The sequence below is a fragment of the Trachypithecus francoisi genome, unplaced genomic scaffold (genome assembly GCF_009764315.1).
Source record: "Trachypithecus francoisi isolate TF-2019V2 unplaced genomic scaffold, Tfra_2.0 Lachesis_group4, whole genome shotgun sequence".
Classification (NCBI taxonomy): domain Eukaryota; kingdom Metazoa; phylum Chordata; class Mammalia; order Primates; family Cercopithecidae; genus Trachypithecus; species Trachypithecus francoisi.
Window position 1 is genome coordinate 21,437,644 of NW_022681469.1, and position 20,900 is coordinate 21,458,543.

Sequence of the window (20,900 nt, forward strand, 5' to 3'; positions counted from 1 at the left end):
ATAAACTCAGTCTTCCTCTCTCTATGGCCCATATAAAGTCCGTAGGAGAGCACTCTGTTATTCTTTGTCCCAGCAGGCTTTAGGGGTGCAGTTTCTTTCCAACTTCCTCATCCCACTTGTGATGCAGAGATCTCTTCAGCCATCTTCTTACCCATTAGATTTCTCAGACATGATGTAGATCCTAGCACACAGTATTACTCCAGACTGCAAGGAGCCCAAACAAAGCTCTTCAACTGGTCTCATTAAAGCCCTTTTATCTGAGAGTCTCCTTACCCTGCCCTGTTAAGAGGAAAGCTATGTGGGAATCACAGCATGCCAACAGTTCTCTCCAAATAAATCTCTTCAAACCCTTTATACTTCCATGTGGGGAGGAATGTAACTCTGCCTAAATTTATAAATGTGTAAATCCTGGTTTAGCACTTCACTTTGGATTTTTGTGTCTATTTTCCTATGCCTGAAATTTCCAATTTAACATCCTTTAGCATAAATAGAAAACACAACAATTTAAAGAAAAACCTGTACCTTGTAGCCTTCTAGGTAGCTTTCTTCCCCTACCAATCATACTCTGCCCTTGGCTGAAGCAGCTTATCTTCAGGCTTAATGGCAGGAATGGCCTTTGTGTTCTTATTTGTATGTTTATTTCTCAAACATCATATCCCACACTTCCAGAGTTCTTTCTTCCCTCTGTCTGGCCTTGAAAGGAAGAGAAGTCACTTAGGATGTATTTACATTAAGAAAAAAAAAATGAACTTCTTCTAGACTGTTTTTGCCAACCACTAGAAGACAAATTTCCACCTAATTTTTTAGACAGAGCACAGCTTTCATCAGAGTGACTATTTGCATATTTACCCAGAGCCACTGTCTAGGTATACATTTTATTTTAAAAAGTATAGTGCTTTCACAATAGCAAAGACATGGAATCAACACAAATGCCCATGAACGATAGACTGGATAAAGAAAATGTTGTACATATATACCATGGAATAGTATGCAGCCATAAAAAGGAATGCGATAATGTCCTTTGCACCGACATGGATGGAGCTGGAAGCCATTATCCTCAGCAAACTTATGCAAGAACAGACAACCAAACACCACATCTTCTCACTTATAAGTGGTAGTTAAACAATGAGAACACATGGACACAGAGAGGGGAACAGCACACACTGGGGCCTATTGTGGGGGTGGGAGGAAGGAAGCATTAGGAATAATAGCTCATACACGCTGGGCTTAATATCTAGGGTGTGGGTTGACAGGTGCAGCAAACCACCATGGCACACATTTACCTATGTAACAAACCTGCAAATCCTGCACATGTACCCAAGAACTTAAAGTAAAAATTAAAATAAAAAAAGCATAGTGCTTTTAAAGGTAAGAGCTGATCTCTAACAATTGGCAGTAGTAGTTATAACACTATGAGGATTTTTTTTTTTAAAGAGTTTATACTTTTTCCTCTTAGACATTTTGAAGCTTTACAACTTTATCAAAATATGTTAGATTTATCCTGGCTAGGTTTATGAGACTACATTTACTTATTATTCCTGGCTTATACAATGTAGTCATTTTGGTGTGAGAGTTTAAACTGTGGGCATTTTGTACCACATTTTTTTATTCCCTATCTGTAACTATTCATGGAGATCAATGGATGGATAAGATACTACAATATGACTGAGTTATTTATTTATTTATTTATTTATTTTTGAGACGGAGTCTCGCTCTGTCACCCAGACTGGTGTGCAGTGGCGCAAACTCAGCTCACTGCAAGCTCTGCCTCCTGGGTTCACGCCAGTCTCCTGTCTCAGCCTCCCGAGTAACTGGGACTACAGGCGCCCGCCACGATGCCCGGCTAATTTTTGTATTTTTAGTAGAGATGGGGTTTCACCATGTTAGCCAGGATTGTCTTGATCTCCTGACCTCGTGGTCCACCAAACTTGTGTTCTGCTCACCTCGACCTCCCAAATTTCTGGGATTACAGGCATGAGCCACCACGCCTGGCCGACTGAGTTATTTATTACATGTATTGTTTGGTGATAACACTCAGAAGGATTAATGATATTTTTCTGACTATGTCAAAATATTGCTGCATTATTTTGTTTACTTCAGTCAAGTCAAATCTTGGTGTCAAAACTGCTGCATTACAAATGTCACATCAGAAGGTTTTGTGCACTGAAGTCCAGGATAACAAATGCAGTGATCAGGGATGAGTGTCAGGAGTGTCACCTTTTCCCATATCCTTCCTTAGGACAATGAAGGAGTGAGCAGAGTGATAAAAAGCAGGGGCCTTTGAGCATGGAGGAATGGTTGGAACAAAAAAGATCCAAGAAGCCCAGAATTTGCTCATTAAACAGGAAAGAAAGAGACTGTGTTAGAATTAACGTGGCCAGAGCACAGGGAGAAGCTAATGGGGAATTTCCTGAGCAGGGCAAGGACAGCTGGTTGAAGCATGAAGCTGGGAGAAATAAACTTTCATGTTTGGCTAAGATCATCAAAGGAGGAATGAGTTGGAGGCATAGGAAATAGAGTTCTGTGTTAGCCATATTAGTTTTGATATGCCTATTAGATCCAAGAGGGTTGGTGAGTAGGCAGTTGGGTATATGAATATTAAACCTCATTAAAAAATTCAGGCCCAGAGATAGAAATTTTGGAATATCAGCAAATGGATGGATGGTGCTTAAAACTACAAGGCCGGAGGAGATCACTTAGGGAGGCGTTCAGTTAGAGACAAGGACCCAGTGTTCTATCTGTATTTATTCATGAGTCAAGAGAGTACAGATTCAAGAGAGCCATTGATCAAGAAGAATCATGGAAACTGAGATGAACAGCAGGGATGCTGTAAATCAAGGAGAAGGTGATATCACGAAAGCCAAGAGTGAAATGTATTTCAGAGAGACAGGAGTAATGGACAGTGTCAAATGCCATTGACAGGCTGAAAAGATATGGATTGATTTTTATATTTTTTCTAGGTGTGCATATTATAAAACACATGGGATATAGGTGCTATTAATTTTTATGTAGAAAGTGACTAGCAGGAAATTTAAAACTAAATCTTTCATTTCTTAGTGCAGAAACTGATTATATCAGAATTCCCTAGTTTCTGGTGGGAGTAAGGAGTGTTATAGGTGAAAAAGCTGTAAGAAACATGAACGACGAAATGTCTTAAATGCCTTTTAATGAAGCTTCTTGTCTAGGAGATGGCATTAAATATGCTTGGAGAATTAACTGTGAAGAGAATAAATTAATACCAGTATTTCTGAAAACTTGAGAAATTCCTGTCAGCTCACTAATTTGCAGCTAAGATTTTAGCTTACTGTTTTCTAAGACCAGAAAAAACCCAGGAGAAAAGCAGCATTTAGAAAGGTGTACATGTGCCCAAGACACCTTATTAGTGAGCCATATGGCAGTTTCTCGCCACTTAAGCATTTCATTGCTTTGGTTTCTTCCTTTTCCAAATTCATAGTGAATTGCCAACAAAGCACTGAGGCTCAAAAATGACACTTCTTATTAACCTAACAACGCATTATGGGTTATACAAGAATGTGTTAGATATTTATAGCCTGTTGAAAATTCTTGCCTACACCATCTCTGAGGTCAAAATACAGAGGCCCCTCCATCCTAATAGCATCGATGTTACCTGTAACTAGTACGTTTTACAAGCAAAATGCATTGCACTTGCAGATTTAGGATATTCTTGAGGTTGCCAAATGAACAAGAATTAACATAAGAATTGGACTCTACCTGCTTATTTGATAAGGATGCTTTCTGAGGCCACCTACTTTGAGATAATTCCTTCTCTGCTTCCTCCCTCGAAATCATGATATCTCTTCTTAACGCCAAATCACAAAGGTACTAAGGAATAGAGGCAGATGTGCCATTCTAGTGATTTCTAGCTGGGAAGATTTTGCTCCCTGTGGGGGACATTTGGCAATGTCTGAAGACTTTGAAATCTATTTGATAAAGGCCATGGATGCTATTAAACATCTTATAATGCATAGATATGCCTCCTACCACGAAGAATTATCCAGCCCCAAATGTCAATAGTGTAGAGCTTGAGGAACCCTGAGTTACTCTGGCGGTTCTCAGTACATAAATGACAACCCCAGATAGGTATAAGACCTAGACAAGGAAAGGGAAAGGAGAAAGAAAGAGGAGGAGCAAAAAAAAAAAAAAAAAAAAAAAATGGGGATGGAGAACAGAAGGAAACATTTATAGATGTAGTAGGGTAGAATAAGGAGAGAACTAGGAACAATTAGAGGGATTTTTGTAGACACCCTGGGTTTCCCCATTTCCCAGAGTGATGCTTTATGGGGCATTAAATGGTAGGAATTATAACTTGAGATTTTAGTGAATACCATAGGATTCACCCGTAGGTGCAAATATAGATTCAGCCAAATAGTACCAGAATGGTTGGAATGTTTAAAAATAGAGATAACATTATTGAAAAGCCTTTTCATTCTTCAGGGTGGTACAGACGTCTTTCACTTTCATTAAAACAAAAAACAAAAAAACCCTCTTGGTCAGATCGGAGTCTACATTACTTGTTCCTCCTATGATCTCCTTTGTTCCTACATGCCTGCTTTTCTGGAGTACTGGTCTGTATTGTATTCCATGAAAGTTGTGTCTAGTTCTGGGCAAACAGCATTTTCCTATAAATATTTCATTCATCCCCTTTCTCTTTATTCTGGCTGTCCTTATTCATCTGTCTCCTTTCTCTGAAATCTCTTCCTCCTCCGTTTGTTTTCTGGCGTCCAGAAGAGTCCTTCAATACATAGAGTGGAACAAGGTTTAGAGAGTCTTCCTGGGAATTGATTCATCTTGCCTGAGAGAGGAAGCATGGGACCAGCTAGAAACCTTGGAGAATGCTATTCCTTTGGACTAGATTAAAACTGTCAGAAATGGGTCAAATGAGGAATTAAATAAGACTTGTCTAGGGTCAGGTCTGTTGTCCGTGAGGAGTGAAGGCAGTACTGGAGTTGTCATTGTTGCTAATGGAGAACTTTCTCACACAAAGGGACTCTTGAAAATGTTAGAATATTGCTTATTTCTATCTTCTACCCAACTGGCACTATTTCTTCATCTTCCAAATCTGGGTTGAAGAATGGCCATGCCATTTCTATATTCCTGCACTGTAGGAGTCATGGGTGGTAAAGTAGGTTCGAGGTGAAGGGGTTTTGAGATATTAAAATAAACAGTAGCAAGTCTATTTGGGGCTTTAGTTAGAGACATACATACATATTTGTATGCAACATTATGTTAAGAAATGGATAGATGGCTGATGTGTGGGAGATGTTGGGACAGACAGATGAGAAGTTTGAATGGGTAACGAGAGAAAGTTTAAAGTAAGGTGATTATTCATTGGCCATTATTAAATGAGGCAGGGATTCCCAAGCCATAGAACTTTTGTTTCTGTTTATGTCCTTTCGCAATTTTATGAAAGAAAAAGAATTTCATTCACATTGAAGGCGTAGTTCAACACTAGGTGAACATTGCTTAGTTGGAAAACTCACTAGAGGGTGTGATGGGGCTGCTGTGCCTTCATTAAATTATGTGTGCATCAGCTATGAGCAACTGCATGTAAATTAAGGGTAACTTTGGCATATGCATGCCAAATAGTGGTACAGATGATTTTCTCATCAATTTTATGTAATTTGTGCCAGTTGGCTTTCAGAAATATATACATACGAGGAATGTCAGTTTTGTGTTTGTGCATGTGTCTGTATTTTTAGCACAAGAAGAAGATTTTCCATTAACATATATCAAAAGCGAAGATTCACGTATCAGGGATTTTTGAAATGAGCAGTTTTTGCTAATATTATTCGTTTAAAGAGCATGTAATTTTACAAGAACAGAAAACCAAACACCGCATGTTCTCACTCATAGGTGGGAACTGAACAATGAGATCACTTGGACTCGGGAAGGGGAACATCACACATCGGGGCCTATCATGGGGAGGGGGGAGGGGGGAGGGATGGCATTGGGAGTTATACCTGATGTAAATGACGAATTGATGGGTGCTGATGAGTTGATGGGTGCAGCACACCAACATGGCACAAGTATACATATGTAACAAACCTGCACGTTATGCACATGTACCCTAGAACTTAAAGTATAATAATAAAAAAAAGCATATACTTTTAGAAGATTATTGTATTTAAAATAGAAAGCAGCACGGTATATCTAAGGTTATGTCATTTGGCCTACATTACAGAGCAATGACAGTTGCATTCATCTAAATCACACCATTTATATGAAGAAAAATAACAGATCCAAAAATGGACAAGTCAAGTATCTTATCTCTTTGATGAATCATTGATTTGATCATACAATTTGAGAGGACTGGGGAGACTAGAGGCTCTAAATTACCATTGAAAGCTGTAGATGTGATGGTTAGAGGCACAGCTCAGGTAATTATGTGACTGTCTTCTGAAATATAACTGCATTCATACAATCATATTTCTGAAGTATCTACTGTCAGATGCTTTTGAAAGATGCATATTTTAAGATTGTATTTTTTCTCTCTATTGGAAAATAGGCCACTGTACATTTATTTAATGTGCAGCATTCACAAATCAAACATACTCTGACCATTTATGTTCTTGTTTAGTGATGAGAACATTGCCAGGTCCAACCTAGAGCTTCCATGAAGCTGAGGTCTGTCCTGGAACTAATATTCGCCCACTTTCAAGGAGCCGTTTGTTTTTCTTACTTTCTGTTTCCTTCCAAGTCTAATTCATGGTTCACATTGCACTGCTTTTCACCCTTCTGCAGAGACCAGAAGATGCCCCTGAATCCAGGAATCCTTAATGCCAGGGCTACCCAGTCTACCAGTCTTCCAGGCCCTCTGAGAAGAGAGAAAGTGTTTACCTGATGTGAGCTGTATGAATTAGTAACGAGAGTTACTTTAAACATGAATTAGAGAAAATTCAGTAATACCTCTCTATTAACATCACTATCACTCAGTTACACTCCGATTATTATTACTTTTTTAGTACAAGAGAAAGGTGTGTAGATAGACATGATACAGGAATTATTTGTACCTTGTGTACATAAGAACATATTCTTCTATGTGGTCATGATAGGGTAAGAATGTGCGAGCATAAAAAGTTTACGGACCTTCACTGTAAATTGTGAATTCCTGTCTGGTATTCTGCTTCTCTTTATTCCTGCTCCATTTTTAACCCATACAATATGCATTTCTCTCTGATATCAAGGTCCTCATGGTATATATCTCTCATGACTTGTATAAGCTATGTGTGTTCTGCAATCTGCCAGGTTTTATAATCTTGGTTTGCCATAGTTTTGATATTGTACATAATTCTAGACTTCTGCTTGGTTTTTAACTCGCCACCCATTGTAGACCTTTATGGTGTGCAGTTTTGTTTTCCCACATTTATATAAAGTTCCACACATAGATGTACATGAATACATATGTGGGGATTGTTTTTTAAAAATACAAATGTAGCTGGGCGCAGTGGCTCATGCCTGCAATCTCAGCACTTTGGGAGGCCATCATGGGCAGATCGCTTGAGCCCAGGAGTTTGAGACTAGCCTGGGTAACATGGCGAAACCCCGTCTGTACAAAAAACAACCCCAGAATTAGCTGGGCACTGTAGCATGTGCCTGTAGTCCCAGCTACTTGGGAGCTGAGATGGAAGGATTGTTTGAGTCCAGGAGGCAGAGGTTGCAGTGAGCTGAGATTGCACCACTGCACTCCTGCCTGGGTAACAGGGTGAGACCCTGTCTCAAAAAATAAAAGTAAAAATTATAATAAAAATAAAAATGTATTTACAATTTGCATGTGCACACTATACATATTATACCACAATTTATTTTTAATGGTGATGTACCATGGAAATTACATCTTGCTAATAGGTGAAACTCTAACTCAGTCTTTAAAAATTATCACTCTATTCCACGGTATTTATTTAACCCTGTTTCTATGGATAGACATTTTTAGGTTGTGTAGTATTGTTGCCATTGTTTGCAAACAATATTGCAATAAACTTTATGGTACTTCAAAAATAAAATCACAACAGAAATAAAAAACATGTCACATGCTAAGAACGTACTGAGATTGGCTGTATTTGTGTGAAGTTTATAAATTCATACAATTTATAAATGCATACAGCAAAGTTCCCCAAAATCTGTAATTGAATTTTTCTTCACATGGTTGTAGTCTCGGTTCCTATATCTAGGTTGGAGTTGCCTATCGTTCCCGTTGATTACCATATTCCTGTGGAATTCTTAGGCAGCAGGGAACACAGTGGTGGGAAGTGGGAAGACAGCAAGACTGAAGAATATGTGGGGGCAGGAACTCTGAGCTACCAGGAGCAAACTGTCTGGTAAGAAACAGGAGGCTTAGTTTGACAAATAATAAAAGTTGAATCTGTGGAAGATCTTTGACTAGAGTAGAATGAGGTCTTCATATCCATTTAGATCATTCTAGTTTGCTTTCTTCCTGCTTTTGTTTGAGCTGAGTCTAGAAAATTCTGAGCTCTCAAACTTGATTTATACCGAACCTCACTCATCCTTCAAAACCTGAAATCATAATTCCTTTAGAAGCTATAAAACCCTGTACATGAGGTCATGAGCTCTGAAGTAAAAGAAGTCTGTACTCTCCACCACTGAATAGCTTGGGACATCTGGGTGGTTTACTTAAACTCTCACAACTGAAGTTCTTTATTGTGATCAGCTCTTAGATGTAGGAGAAGAGGTTCAGGAAGAATAGTGGGGTGAATTGCAGGAGAGGTAGGTAGGAGCTAGATTATGCAGCCTTCTTAATAACAAAACGAAGAAAGCCTGCACATACATAGAAGATTTTGGGTTAGAACTAACCTATTATTGAGACTGTAGCCTAATATTTCTAAACTATCTCTGTGGCAGTGTCCAGGTAACCCTAAAACTAGGGGAGATGATTATGTGAGACTTGAACACTCCAATTGTGAATTCTGATAGTAACATATATGGCTGAGAGAAATTGTATCAAGTATAAAATATTCAGTAGATGAAATAAAAAATGGAATACTCTAAGCTTTATTTAATCTATAGCCACCATTAATACAGAAGTAGAGCAATGTTTACATGAAATTCTCAGAAGCACAAAATGAGCATACCGTAAAAAGAAGAAGAAAAAGGAAAATTACCATCACCAAAATGTGGTTCAGTGATTTTTTTGACAGCTTGTCCAGTTAGTATTTCTTATCCTTCACTGCTAGACAGTGGAGATGAGTCAGGGCAGAAGCTGTAGGTGGAAGACTAAGAGTAGGAAGGAATGAAGGACAGCCAGAGTCAAGAGCTACCTGTTCTACTTGACATAGTGACAGCTGGCCTCTGTGTAACTGGGTTGGATAACTCAGGATTGTATCTACTGGCACTTCTTGGCTGTACATCAGCACCAAGACTCTTTGTAAACTACTGCTCCAGAACAACGGTTTTTAGCCCCAAGTTTGAGACTTTCAAAGGAAAGGGCTTTCTTAAATGTGAACTGAGCCTTCTGTTTGCTTTGCCAACAATGAATTTCTTCTGCTGTCTTCTATTTTTTTTTTTGTTTGTTTGTTTCTTATTACCAAACTCTGATTCTTTTGGAAGCTGGCTCAAAATCCTTTTTCCAAAATAGGTGGCTGTTGGCAGTAACCAGGAAATAAATTGAAATCATGATTAAAATAGTCATCCCTTGGGAAAAGAAGTTGAAACTTGGTAAATCAGACTTACAGTAACTCCAAGAATTGGAGCCAGAAAGAAGCATGCAGAGCACCTAGACTGGTTCCTAGTGTAGTAGCCACCCTTTAAAGACATGGTACATGCTTTGTTCTTTGTGACCTTCCAGTCACATGCCTTGCATTTCATTGGCTTTAATAAACATGCATTGAAAAGGTTGATCACAATTGTATCACAGGAATAAGAATAATGTATAGTTTTGTGACAAATGACAGCCCAAATCAGCAAGTGATAAGTTAATTTTGGTGAAACTAGGGTAATACCAAGTAAGTAGTTACTCTTGAATGGGGAAGGGAGACATCAGTAAAATAAAATGTTCTGAAATGTATGCCTGTTGGTGATAGAAGACATTCAGCCTTGAAGACAATATCCTGTATTTAAGACAATTATATAACGTCTAATATTGTGAACAGAGGTACTGGGTTGCTGATTAAGACAAGCCCTATAAGCACCAAACCAACAAATGGCACGATTTCAGCCTTTGTTAAAAGCCATCCTGTTTTGTGTTCTGTTTTGTGTTCACTCTACAAATTTGCCCTGTTTATTTCTTTTCTCTAAAACTCAGAATCTGAGTGCAAATGTATTTATGGATAAATAGTGTTGTGTTAGGGGTAGCACCATCTAAATGACCCGGTCTGAAATGTGGCCTGTGTCCCATGAGACCCTCATATGACTAAGGGCAGAATTGTTTTAGATAAAATAATGTCTCAGCTGCTTAGCATGAGATATAATTATCTCTCGGATAATTATATCTGCACATAAACACGTTTCTGCTAATGGGTTAAGCATTTTGTGTGTCATTAATTCCTCAAAAGAACCTTATGTTAGATATTATTGTAGCCATTTTAAAATGAGATATTCAAGGAACTGGATGAGAAACTATCCTAGACTCTCACAGCGAGTAGCGGGTGAGAGTCGGGCGCTAGGATTGTCGTGCCTCTCAAAGCTGGTGCGCTTCCCATCAGCCTTCCGCTGCCTCTGGGCTTGCTGCTTAATTGGGGCTGGATCACATACAATCTCTCGCCTTGTTTTTCCATCTCATTCATCAGATCTGTCTCCCCTACGATATTTTAACACCTCAAGGACAGGAACATTTTTTGGCATCTCAATTCTTAGCTTGTCGGTGATAATGATGATCACATCCTACAAAAATTTCAGTTTTGCGAAGCAGACTTTCTCACTATCTTTTTGCTCTGTTTTTCAACTCAAGTGAAATCCAACATCCACCACCGCCACCTCAGCCACCACCAACTTTTCTGTCCCTAGCCTGCTCTTCACCTCCTATTCTCTCTCGGATCTTTGAGATTATTTTCAGCACCCATTTGTGCTTCATACCTGGATTTTCTTGTTTCTTATTTTACAGATTGCTGGCATATTTTGTAGGTATATTTTGCATATTGTCAATCTGCTACATTGGAACATCATTTTAACACTGACTTCAAAAAAATCTCCAATTTCTAGTGTCCCAATGTAGGTGAAACATTTTCATCTGCATAGATATGTACATGGACTAGATTCAAGAGCAAATTTTTTTGAGACTTGATGCTTTTGTACATTTTATATGTGTAGAATTTTTAAATAAGTAGTTTAATTGCATTATGAATCTACCCAGATAGTAATTACAGTTTTTCATTGGAATTCAAACGACTTTTAACATAGGACCTATTATGTGAGTAGCTTTTCTTTAAGAACTCACTCTTTTAAAATGAACAAGGTGGAAAGAGCTTCAAAAAAGTTGGAAGAGGGTGCAAATCTATTTCAGGGAAGCATTTCAGAGAAGTTAGAGCTCTACTTTTGCTTTTCTAACAACTCCCAAAATTGCAGTTTAATCTTCAGGTCACCAGGAAAGTATCCAATTATTTTAAGTAACATTGTCTTTTAAAATCAGATTCCTGTGCCTTTAATTAATGATGTATTGTTTAACTTCAATTATTAATACCATCCAATGGTAAATATACATTTTTCCTCTGTTTACAAAAATGAACATAAGTAGAAGAACCTAAGGCACTGAAAACAAACACTTGGGAGAGACCATGGATGGAAATAAGCAAAAAGTTGAGTTCTTCCATGTAGAAATTGACCTAGTTTCAGTCCGCTACTAGGAGAACAGCTACAAGCTCAGAGAGCTTTTGTTGTTTGTTGTTTTGGTATTACAATTACCAGTAACTTTGAATTGGTAATTCCTATTCTCATAAGGCATTTTACTGATCAGAATCTTCTTATTTTGTTGAATTACCTCTGACCTAAATTTTTGATTCTTTAAATAATAGCTTTTTTTTTTTTTTTTTTTTTAGCATTTTGGGAATCTCAGATCACTTTGATAATCTAGAAAGCAGTGGTTTTTCTGTCCAGGAAAATGAACATACCCATAGACATGCCAAATTTAGTGTACAATTTTGGAGAGTTCAAGAATTGTTGAACCTATTTGAGGACCCATTAAAGTATTTTAAAGAGCTTTATGGTGACCAATGTGTTTTCACCAAACAAAATTATAATGTTATCTTTAGACAAAACCTCTTTAAGAACATTGAGTTATATCAGATGTTTCTGTAGGTCAAACATTTTTGCAGTTTCCATCCATGGGATCAAAATGTTCAGTAAATAAGTGAACAAAAGCGAACTACATTAATAAAGTCAGGCATGGGCATAAAACTCTCCAGACACACAGCCACCTGCACATAAAAAGATACACACCATCTGTATTTCCTTACCAACCTGTGGTAGTCATGTTGCTGAGGCAGTGTCTCAATCTGGATTTTATTAACCTAGACTAAATAACATCCAAATTCCTGTAATTAGAATAGCCTAGAGGTAGTGTGATGGATCCTTAGATTTTTAAAATGATAAATCAAGCATTCCTGTATCCTTTCTGTTGATTTTTACCTAGGGAAATTAGGATATGTTTTTATAGTGTCCTCTGTAGCATATTCAACATCAAAATGCAGAAAGGGTCCTTGTGTTTTAGCTCCTTTATTCATAGAGAAGATAATCCTGTTTCTGTTTAATCTCTTTATTTATTAGCTTTCATAGTTGTCACTAAATATTTTGAATCACTTCCAAATTTTTTGGTCTATAAGTACATTTCTCACCCAACTGAGAGACGTCGGCAGCTTTATCTGTTTTACAAAAATGCATTAAGTACCTTAAGTTCCTTTAAAACAAGGTGTCACGCATGTCAAAATATAATTCCCAAAATGTTACACATAATTCTCATATAAATAGTTACTAAGCACATGTCAAGATTTCATTTAGCTCAACAATCAGGATGAAAATTCAGTTCAAAAAAGAGGAATATATAGACACGTATATATAGAATATATATACATATATAGAGACAGCAAGAGAGAGACTATATGTAACATATATTTTTTTCTATAGGTATTATATAGTATCTCTGTATCCATAGCTATATGGATATATTTTATATTTATAAATACAGATTTTGGTAGCATTCCTGAATGAGACCAGTTTTTCCTCTATCAATTATTTAATTCACAGAATTCATTTAGAGTAAAACTCCATACACTCAAGGTTTCTAGTTTACTAAGATACCTGCCTTTTGTTTGGTAATGTTAGGTTCTTTCACATACATCCTCAGACTCATCTGAAAGGCTTGTTAAAACACATTGCTGGGTTCCACCCATAGTGCTGCTGTGGACCTGGGATGGGCCCTGGAAATTTGTGCGTCTGACAAGTTTCCAGCTGATGTACACTTTGAGAACAAGTGATTTAAGCCCAGGCTTTATTTGAGGATCAAGTAGGGCAGCAGGGAGTGTTGAGTAACTACCAAGAAAGTCAGTACAACCTCTGATTGGGTCCTTATTACTTCTATGTTATTCCTGTTTTCTTCTCCTGTCCCCTCTGTAGACACAGGATCATCCACACCTGCAGCTTCAGCTGCCAAGTCTTTATTGCTGCTTGCACAGTCGCACCCCAATGTTGCTCCCTACATTTGAACATTTCAAATCCCTAATAAGGGCCAGACTCCCAGTGTCTTCCCCACAGAGACCTGGCCTCCTTTGTTTGTCCCATTTCTGTCAGTGATTTCAATTCCACTGCAAACCCGGGCTAGAATGCTCCAAATCACATGTTGTAAACTAGAAGGTGCTCTCCTTCCTCCGCAGTTATCACTGGCAGGCTTCTCGTAGTAGAGAAAATGTTTAATTTTTGAAAGTTTGGAATCCGAAAGAGAAAATCCTTTCAGTTTTCAATCTGCCAGTTCTCTCTTCTGTTTCGTGGGTATAGCTTTAATTCTTTATAAGAAATAAAAGCTTCTGAGACTTCAAGGAAGTTTGGGAACTGAGAATTGTAGTAAATCAGGGAAGCAAGCCAGTCCTGGCAATCTCTTGGAAGGACAGTTTTTCGAAGCCTGGGAGGTCAGAGGCCAGGCTTCTAGAGGTCATGTCTGAGGTGTGTAAGTGAGACTTGGAGCAGGAGATAATAAACATAAGCTTCAGGAGTTTGGAAGGGCAAGAAAGGAGGGTGTAAGAAGATTTTCAAAAGATATATCAACTTCAATTTCAGCTACTTGGGGGCTGAGGCTGGAGGATCACCTGAGCCCAGGAAACCGAGGCTGTGGTGAGCCATGATCACACCACTGCACTCCAGCCTGGAAGACAGAGTGAGACCCTGTCTCAAAAAATAAAATATAAATGAAATAGCAATAAAAAATAGATGTAACAAGATCAGCTGAGGGGAATTTATTTTGGGAGAGAGGGAACTATTGAGAGCAGAAGAATTAATGAGTGGATTTTAATAATGCTACAGAAATAAAGTTCAAAGAAGAAAGAAAGATAGTCTAGAGTCTAAATTAAGTGATTGGCTTTCAAGAGAAGAGACATATTTTTATCCAAACCCAGAGGAAAGAATGATGGCAGTTATGTCAGGCAGACTTGATGTTAAATAGGAGAGGGGTCATTGGGAGGTCATAGACGTCAGACGCCTAGAAAATGCTCAGGTGAATGAGCACATTGCAGTTTGGGTGAGTGTTGGACAGAGTGATTTTGTCATGGGTTAACCTGGCACTACTTTTCTTCCTTGTCTACACCTCTGTAATTGGGTTCAGTGGAGAAGGCTGAGGTTAGAGATGACCTCAAGGTGTGAGGTTGATTTTGTTTCCATGTAGATGAACAGCCCCTGTGTATGGATCGCTGCTGCTTTTTCTCACGTACTGTATGTCCCATGTGGCCAGTAGATAACGTTTGATTCATTCTCATTCTGTGCCAGTGCCTTAGACCTATGTGTCAATGACAGCCAGCTGTCACTCGTTCCTTGGCTTCACAAAGGGAAAGAAAGAATTCACATAAGAAGTAAATGTCCTAAAATAGATTATTTATGTTTAATGGAATAATTGAAAATATTTAATGGAATAATTGAAAACCTCCTGGTAATTTTATGAGGGAGTCATTTTTAAAAGTTCTATGTGAAAGAATTTCAAAGCAGAGCCCTTCTTTCTGTTCCTAGAGAAAAAAAAATGTGATTTGGTCTTCTCACCAGTGCTTTGTGTAGGAAAGGATGGCAGAATGCTGAGTGAGGGAAGCCCATCAGGTTATTGAAATGGAGCCACTAGAATGTGTGTGTCTCTTTCCAGGACCATGAAACCTCCTTCCCCAGGGCTCTCTCAGCACAGAGGCTCTCCCCTCGGTGGTGCTTCCTAGATGGTGAGTTCTGCATTTCTTGTGGGTATCATGGGAGTTGGGGAAGTTGAAGAGCAAGGCATCAGTTGATAGGGTGGACTCTAGTTTTCCAAAAGATTATTCAGAAAGCCTTCTTGTGACTCCACATGGCTGGTTTTTGCGTGCGGAACAATGTGGGCCTACTAATGTTGCACTGTGCTTTCCTGAAGTCATTTCCCTCAACACAGCTTGGTTAACTCTGGCTGAACCCAGCATCAAGTTGCTCAGGCTGATGTTTCCTTTTCATCAGCCCTCATTTCTTAAAACTTGACTGCCTGCCTTAAATTAATTCAGACCAGTAGCTGGATTCTATAAGCATAGGATGGATACTAATTTCTATGTTGTTTGCATCTTATGGAACATTCATATTATTTTTATGAGACCATTATTGCAGTATGATGTATACATTTCTGGAGAAAGGTAGAAAAATTCAGTTGCATTCACATCTGCTTGGATAAGCATGACATATTGCATGCATTACACGTTAGTTATTTTATGGTTGTTAATGAGTCTGTTTTTATCTCAAATATCTGTCTCCTAGATGCTGCCTGATATTACATTTCTATCCAATTACCCATATTGCAGTACCTTTTCACCTCTGTATATTCATGCTTACATACTACCCAATGTATCTACTACTCATTCTCTCTCTTGTTCATATGGAGACACGGTTTTCATTGTAGACCTCTTTTTTGTTTATTTGGGTGAGCATCTGAGAGGATATAAACGTGAATATGAGTATGACAGGATTTGTGAGTGTATGAGCAAGCATTAGGATGGCAGCAGCAGAGATCTATTAAGATTTAAGGACTGTCCAGTAGCCTAGCATGACTGGAATGTAAGGGTTTTAACTGGCATAGTGGAAGAGAAGGTTATAACTTTGGTGCCAGATCACAGAACACTTTAAATACCATATGCATATTTTTCTAGTGTTATGAAAGTAGGCACTTGTATTTATATGAGATCTAACCCACATAAATCATGATGCAAGTTTTCGTTAATGTCTCGTCAGCTGCCTCTGAGGACTTTCCTCCAGCTTCTTTATTCCATAGCAATGAGAAACATAATCATTTGTCATTCCTGAATTTGCAGAGGAACAACACGTATTTCAGAAAATTATGAAAATATTTATGTTATGGTCTATCTAAAGTCTTAGATAAAACTACAACTATTGTGGCTAACAGTCTTAACCCAGATGTAGTTTAACTCCATAGGTTTATTAAAAAAACCTTTGAAAGGTAATTGCAGTCATGGTTTAAAAGAACAAAATAGAGCGAATTTCTCCAAGGCAGATTTTATTCTAGTCTGAGATTTTAGAGAGCAGGGATGATGATTGGCTGGTTTCTTAATTCAGTCCCCTTTGGAGAGAAGCTACTCATTAAGTGTTTGTGAATTTAAAATAATTACTTGCATTTTGAGTTTTTCTTTCTTGTGCTGTTTGTTTTGTAGAAAATCTATTTATAATATTTGGGTTTTGTTAGATAGATGTAAGTGAGAAGCACATCATTCTTTTTGGTTTTTTTTTTTTTTTTGAGATGGGAGTCTGACTCTGTTGCCTAGGCTGGAGTGCAGTGGCATGATCATGGTGCACTGCAACCTTGAACTCCTGGGCTCAGGCAATGCTCCCACCTCAGCCTCCTGAGTACCTGGGACCACAGGGGCATGCCACTATCCCCAGCTAATTAAAAAAAATTGTTTTTGTAGAGATGAAGTCTTGCTTTGTTGCCCAGGCTGGTCTCAGACTCCCGGCTTCAAGCAGTTCTCCCACCTGAGCTTCCCGAAATGCAGCTGATAGTTCTTTCTAATATTAAGAATATTTAAAATAATTTCTAGAAACCCAAAATTTCTAATTTAGGTTTTTTTTTTTTCTCATACTATAGATGCAGCTCAATCTCTTTTAGAGAATGCTCAAATAATTGTTTTGCTGTTTTGGCTTCCTTCAGACATGGCTCTAAGGACGCAGATTGAAAGTGAAATGATTCATTTAAGACCACATATAGTCCCTGGCCTGAATCTTCAAGCCGTTTTCCAAAATGGGAAATCACTTCCCTAAGAAGTCCACGTAACCGTAGCTTTTTCTAGCTTTATTTACTTAATAAATACATACCGATTCCTAACTTTCTTTAAGATCCTGTGCTAATTTCAGGAGGCATAAAAGATTAAATGAAACAGATTTTTAAAGAGGCAAGGTCTCTTAGTCTCATGGTTATCTGTGATGATAGTCTGTATAAGAAGTTTTAAAAAATGTAAATGTGTATGGAGGCAGGGTCAATACGTTCTGTCTGGGGTAGGGAGGTTGGGACTGAGAAAGGTTTTACAGAAGCAGAAGCATTTGAGCTGGTTCTTTAAAGACAAGTATGATTTAGATGGCAGAGGCAATGGGCAGGGCTTTCTAAGCCTTAGAATAGCAGTGGCAGAGGCATGGAAGTGCTGAAGTTTTCTTAATAGATTTAGGGACTGGCCAGGAGACTAGCACGACCATCATGTAGGGGTTTTGACTGGCATAGTCGAAGAGAAGGTTATAAATTTGATGCCAGATTACAGAACATTCTGAATGCCATCTGCATTTTTTTTTTTCCCTTAGCAACTTCTGCTGATCGCTTTTATCGAATAGACAGATCTCAGGTAAGTTTTTTTCCAGCCTGCTTGTAGAAGTGAAAAATTCCCAAGTTAATGTACTTTATTGGTAGCTAATCTCATAAATTTTTCTAACAAAACACAATGAGACACTTACAAATTTTGGAATGGTGTTCATAACCTAAGCTATGAATCTTTTATTTATCTTCACATGTTTTATGATTTATGGACTCAAGATGATATGGCTTGATCTTGCAAATGGGTACAGAAAATAAGTTGACTTGTAGACATTATCACCAGCCTATACTGCAAATTTTCATTTACAAAGATATTTTTACTCCTTCTTAGCCAAATTTTGTATGTCTTTTTAAGCTCGTTTCTGTTTAGCAAGTTTGAGGTCCCAAGTATATAACTAGACTACTTAGTTTCAGTTATCCAATCCCTAGAGGTCAGCAATGAGAAAAAAAATACGGTTTTGCCCAAGTTAAGAAGTCCTCCCATTATCTGAATTATCCTAGAAAAAAAATGTACAGTATTGAACCTAATGATAAAGATGTTAACCGTGCTGCTTAGCTTTGACCAGACGATGGGGTGGAAGTCCAGGCTATCATACACTCTCGCTGGGTCAATGGTATGTGGATATCACTTCTCTAACAGTATTTGGGAAGATGAGGCAAGACCATTTCTAGACATACCTAAAAAAATCCTGATTAATTGAAAATCCTGAACCAAGGGGATTCATCTCTCCCCATCTCCCACTATCTGCCATAGCGCAGCTTTGGGGAGGATCACCAACTGATCAAGCTCTGACAACACACTGTGATCCTTTGACATGTTGGAGAATATCATTATTCCTCAAGACCGAGAATACTTGTTTTGTTATTCTTCATGCAACAGACTTCTTGTTCTTCCTTAGGAACATTTGCACTTTGTGATGGAGATTTCCCAAGATGAGATTTTTATTCTGGACCCAGATATGGTGGTGTCACAGCCAGCGGGGACACCTCCAGGCATGCCTGACCTGGTGGTGGAGCAAGCCTCGGGGTGAGTGTGCCTCTCCTTGCCTGTGAGGCTGGCCTCAGGGTGACATCCATGTCTGGTTTGCCTTTGAACTTGACATCATTCTAATGACATCAAATGATTTTGAAATGCAGATTTTCTTGTTGGGTTTCCTTAGAGTGGTTATTATAAGTCTGTCTTATGAATGGCCATGTAGAAACAAAACCAAATTTGCACCATGTACAAGCCTTCTTTCTCCATCACAGCAACTCTTCCTAACAAACCTAGAAAACACTAGTACTTGTGTTTGTGCTTACACGTTTGTAGTAACTCTGTTATCTACATTAAAAATTGACACAGGTGATTTGATACTTTTTCTCCTCTTCCTCCTCTTTGCTATTTCCAGGCTGCTGGAGACATGTAGATTGTATAATAACTATGATGTACCAAGCACTTTTTAGGAGCTCTGTCCTGTGTCTCTCTTTTATTTCTACCACCACTTCATAGTGACTTAATCATCTTAAGTGCTCTGTGCTTATTTTCTCATCTGTAAAATACAAATAATAATAATCCTCACTCAGAGAATTGTTTGGTGATTAAAAGAATTGATATGGATAAAGCACTTAAAGTCATTCCTGGCATTTTTAAAACACGCATTAAATAGAATGTTATAATAATCATCATCATCATCATCATCATTCCACAGTGACCTTGAAAATTTGGAACAATTATCCTTAATTCATAGATTAAAAAATTGAGACCTAAAAGGTTGTGTTACTTGCCTAGTATTTCACAGAAAATAAGTAGAAAAAATGAGATACAGTCCTGGGCTGCCTGATGCCAGAGCCCATGCATTTAATGACCATCTTCTACCACCAAAACATAATTAATATTTCTAAGTTATTTCAATAACTCAAAACTATTTATTTAGAGAATTTTGTGTGCCAAGTCTTAGTGTAAGCACTTGGGGAATAACAGTACAAAAATAAAAACAGATAAGAATCTTTGCCCTTGTGAAATTTAGTGTTTTACTGGTCTATGAGGCCTGAATTATTGAAATAAGAATTGCTCTAGAAACCATACACAATGTACCCAAATAGTTAATGCAAATGGTATACACATCCTCATACAGTATGAATAAACAGGCCACTAGGCTAGCACAACTGCAATGTCATCTTCATCCCTGTTTTCCCCTTGTCACTTGATTTACTTTTTTTTCACTTTTTTGCTTCACTGCTGCTATTTGTGAGTGGTTTCTCACTCTGCCAGGGGCAGTTGATGTCCAATATGTACCAAGTCTGGGGGGAGAAAAGAGAGGCCACAAGTGGCTGTGTAGAACAGATAGAAAGCTGTTCTCAGGAAGCCAGAGCCGCGATGTCAGAGCTTGGGGGAAGGCTGACAGGCACAGGGGTAGCCTGATGCACCCCTGGGAGCCCCAAAGGTGGTGGGGAAGGCCACCTTCGCAGGGCACATTTATGCATCAGACCCATCAGTAGTGGGGAAAGGAGGTAGGATGTTCTGTCCTATTGCAGAAGCAGCAGGTGCTAGAGCCAGGTTAGCCCACCTAACCTGGGCTGTGACTCTTGATCTAGTAGGGAGAAAGTCCATTCTGCCAAATTGCCCTGGTCTTTGCTCACTTGGTCATTCTCTTTTTCTTTTTCTTTCTTTCTTTCTTTTTTTTTTTTTGAGACAGAGTCTCGCTCTGTCGCCCAGGCTGGAGTGCAGTGGCGCAATCTCGGCTCACTGCAAGCTCCGCCTCCTGGGTTCATGCCATTCTCCTGCCTCAGCCTCCTGGGTAGCTGGGACTACAGGTGCCTGCCACCATGCCCGGCTAATTTTTTGTAAGGTCATTTTCTTCATGTCAAATAATGGCCAAAAGGAATTGCTTTGGCCTGGCTAGACCTCTGTTAGCTCTAGCTCCAAAAATAAAGTAGCCTG

At 38.5% G+C, this 20,900-nt stretch overlaps 1 protein-coding gene across 2 annotated transcripts in view; it reads left to right on the forward strand.

Annotated features, from left to right (window-relative positions):
* DGKI (diacylglycerol kinase iota) overlaps positions 1 to 20,900 on the forward strand; it is a 312,556-nt gene that overhangs the window by 218,315 nt on the left and 73,341 nt on the right. For both annotated transcript variants that reach the window (XM_033193175.1, XM_033193176.1), the window contains exons 23-25: positions 15,302 to 15,371; positions 17,971 to 18,011; positions 18,880 to 19,007. In XM_033193175.1, coding sequence (XP_033049066.1) covers positions 15,302 to 15,371; positions 17,971 to 18,011; positions 18,880 to 19,007 — 239 coding nt within the window. The remainder of the gene's footprint in view (positions 1 to 15,301; positions 15,372 to 17,970; positions 18,012 to 18,879; positions 19,008 to 20,900) is intronic.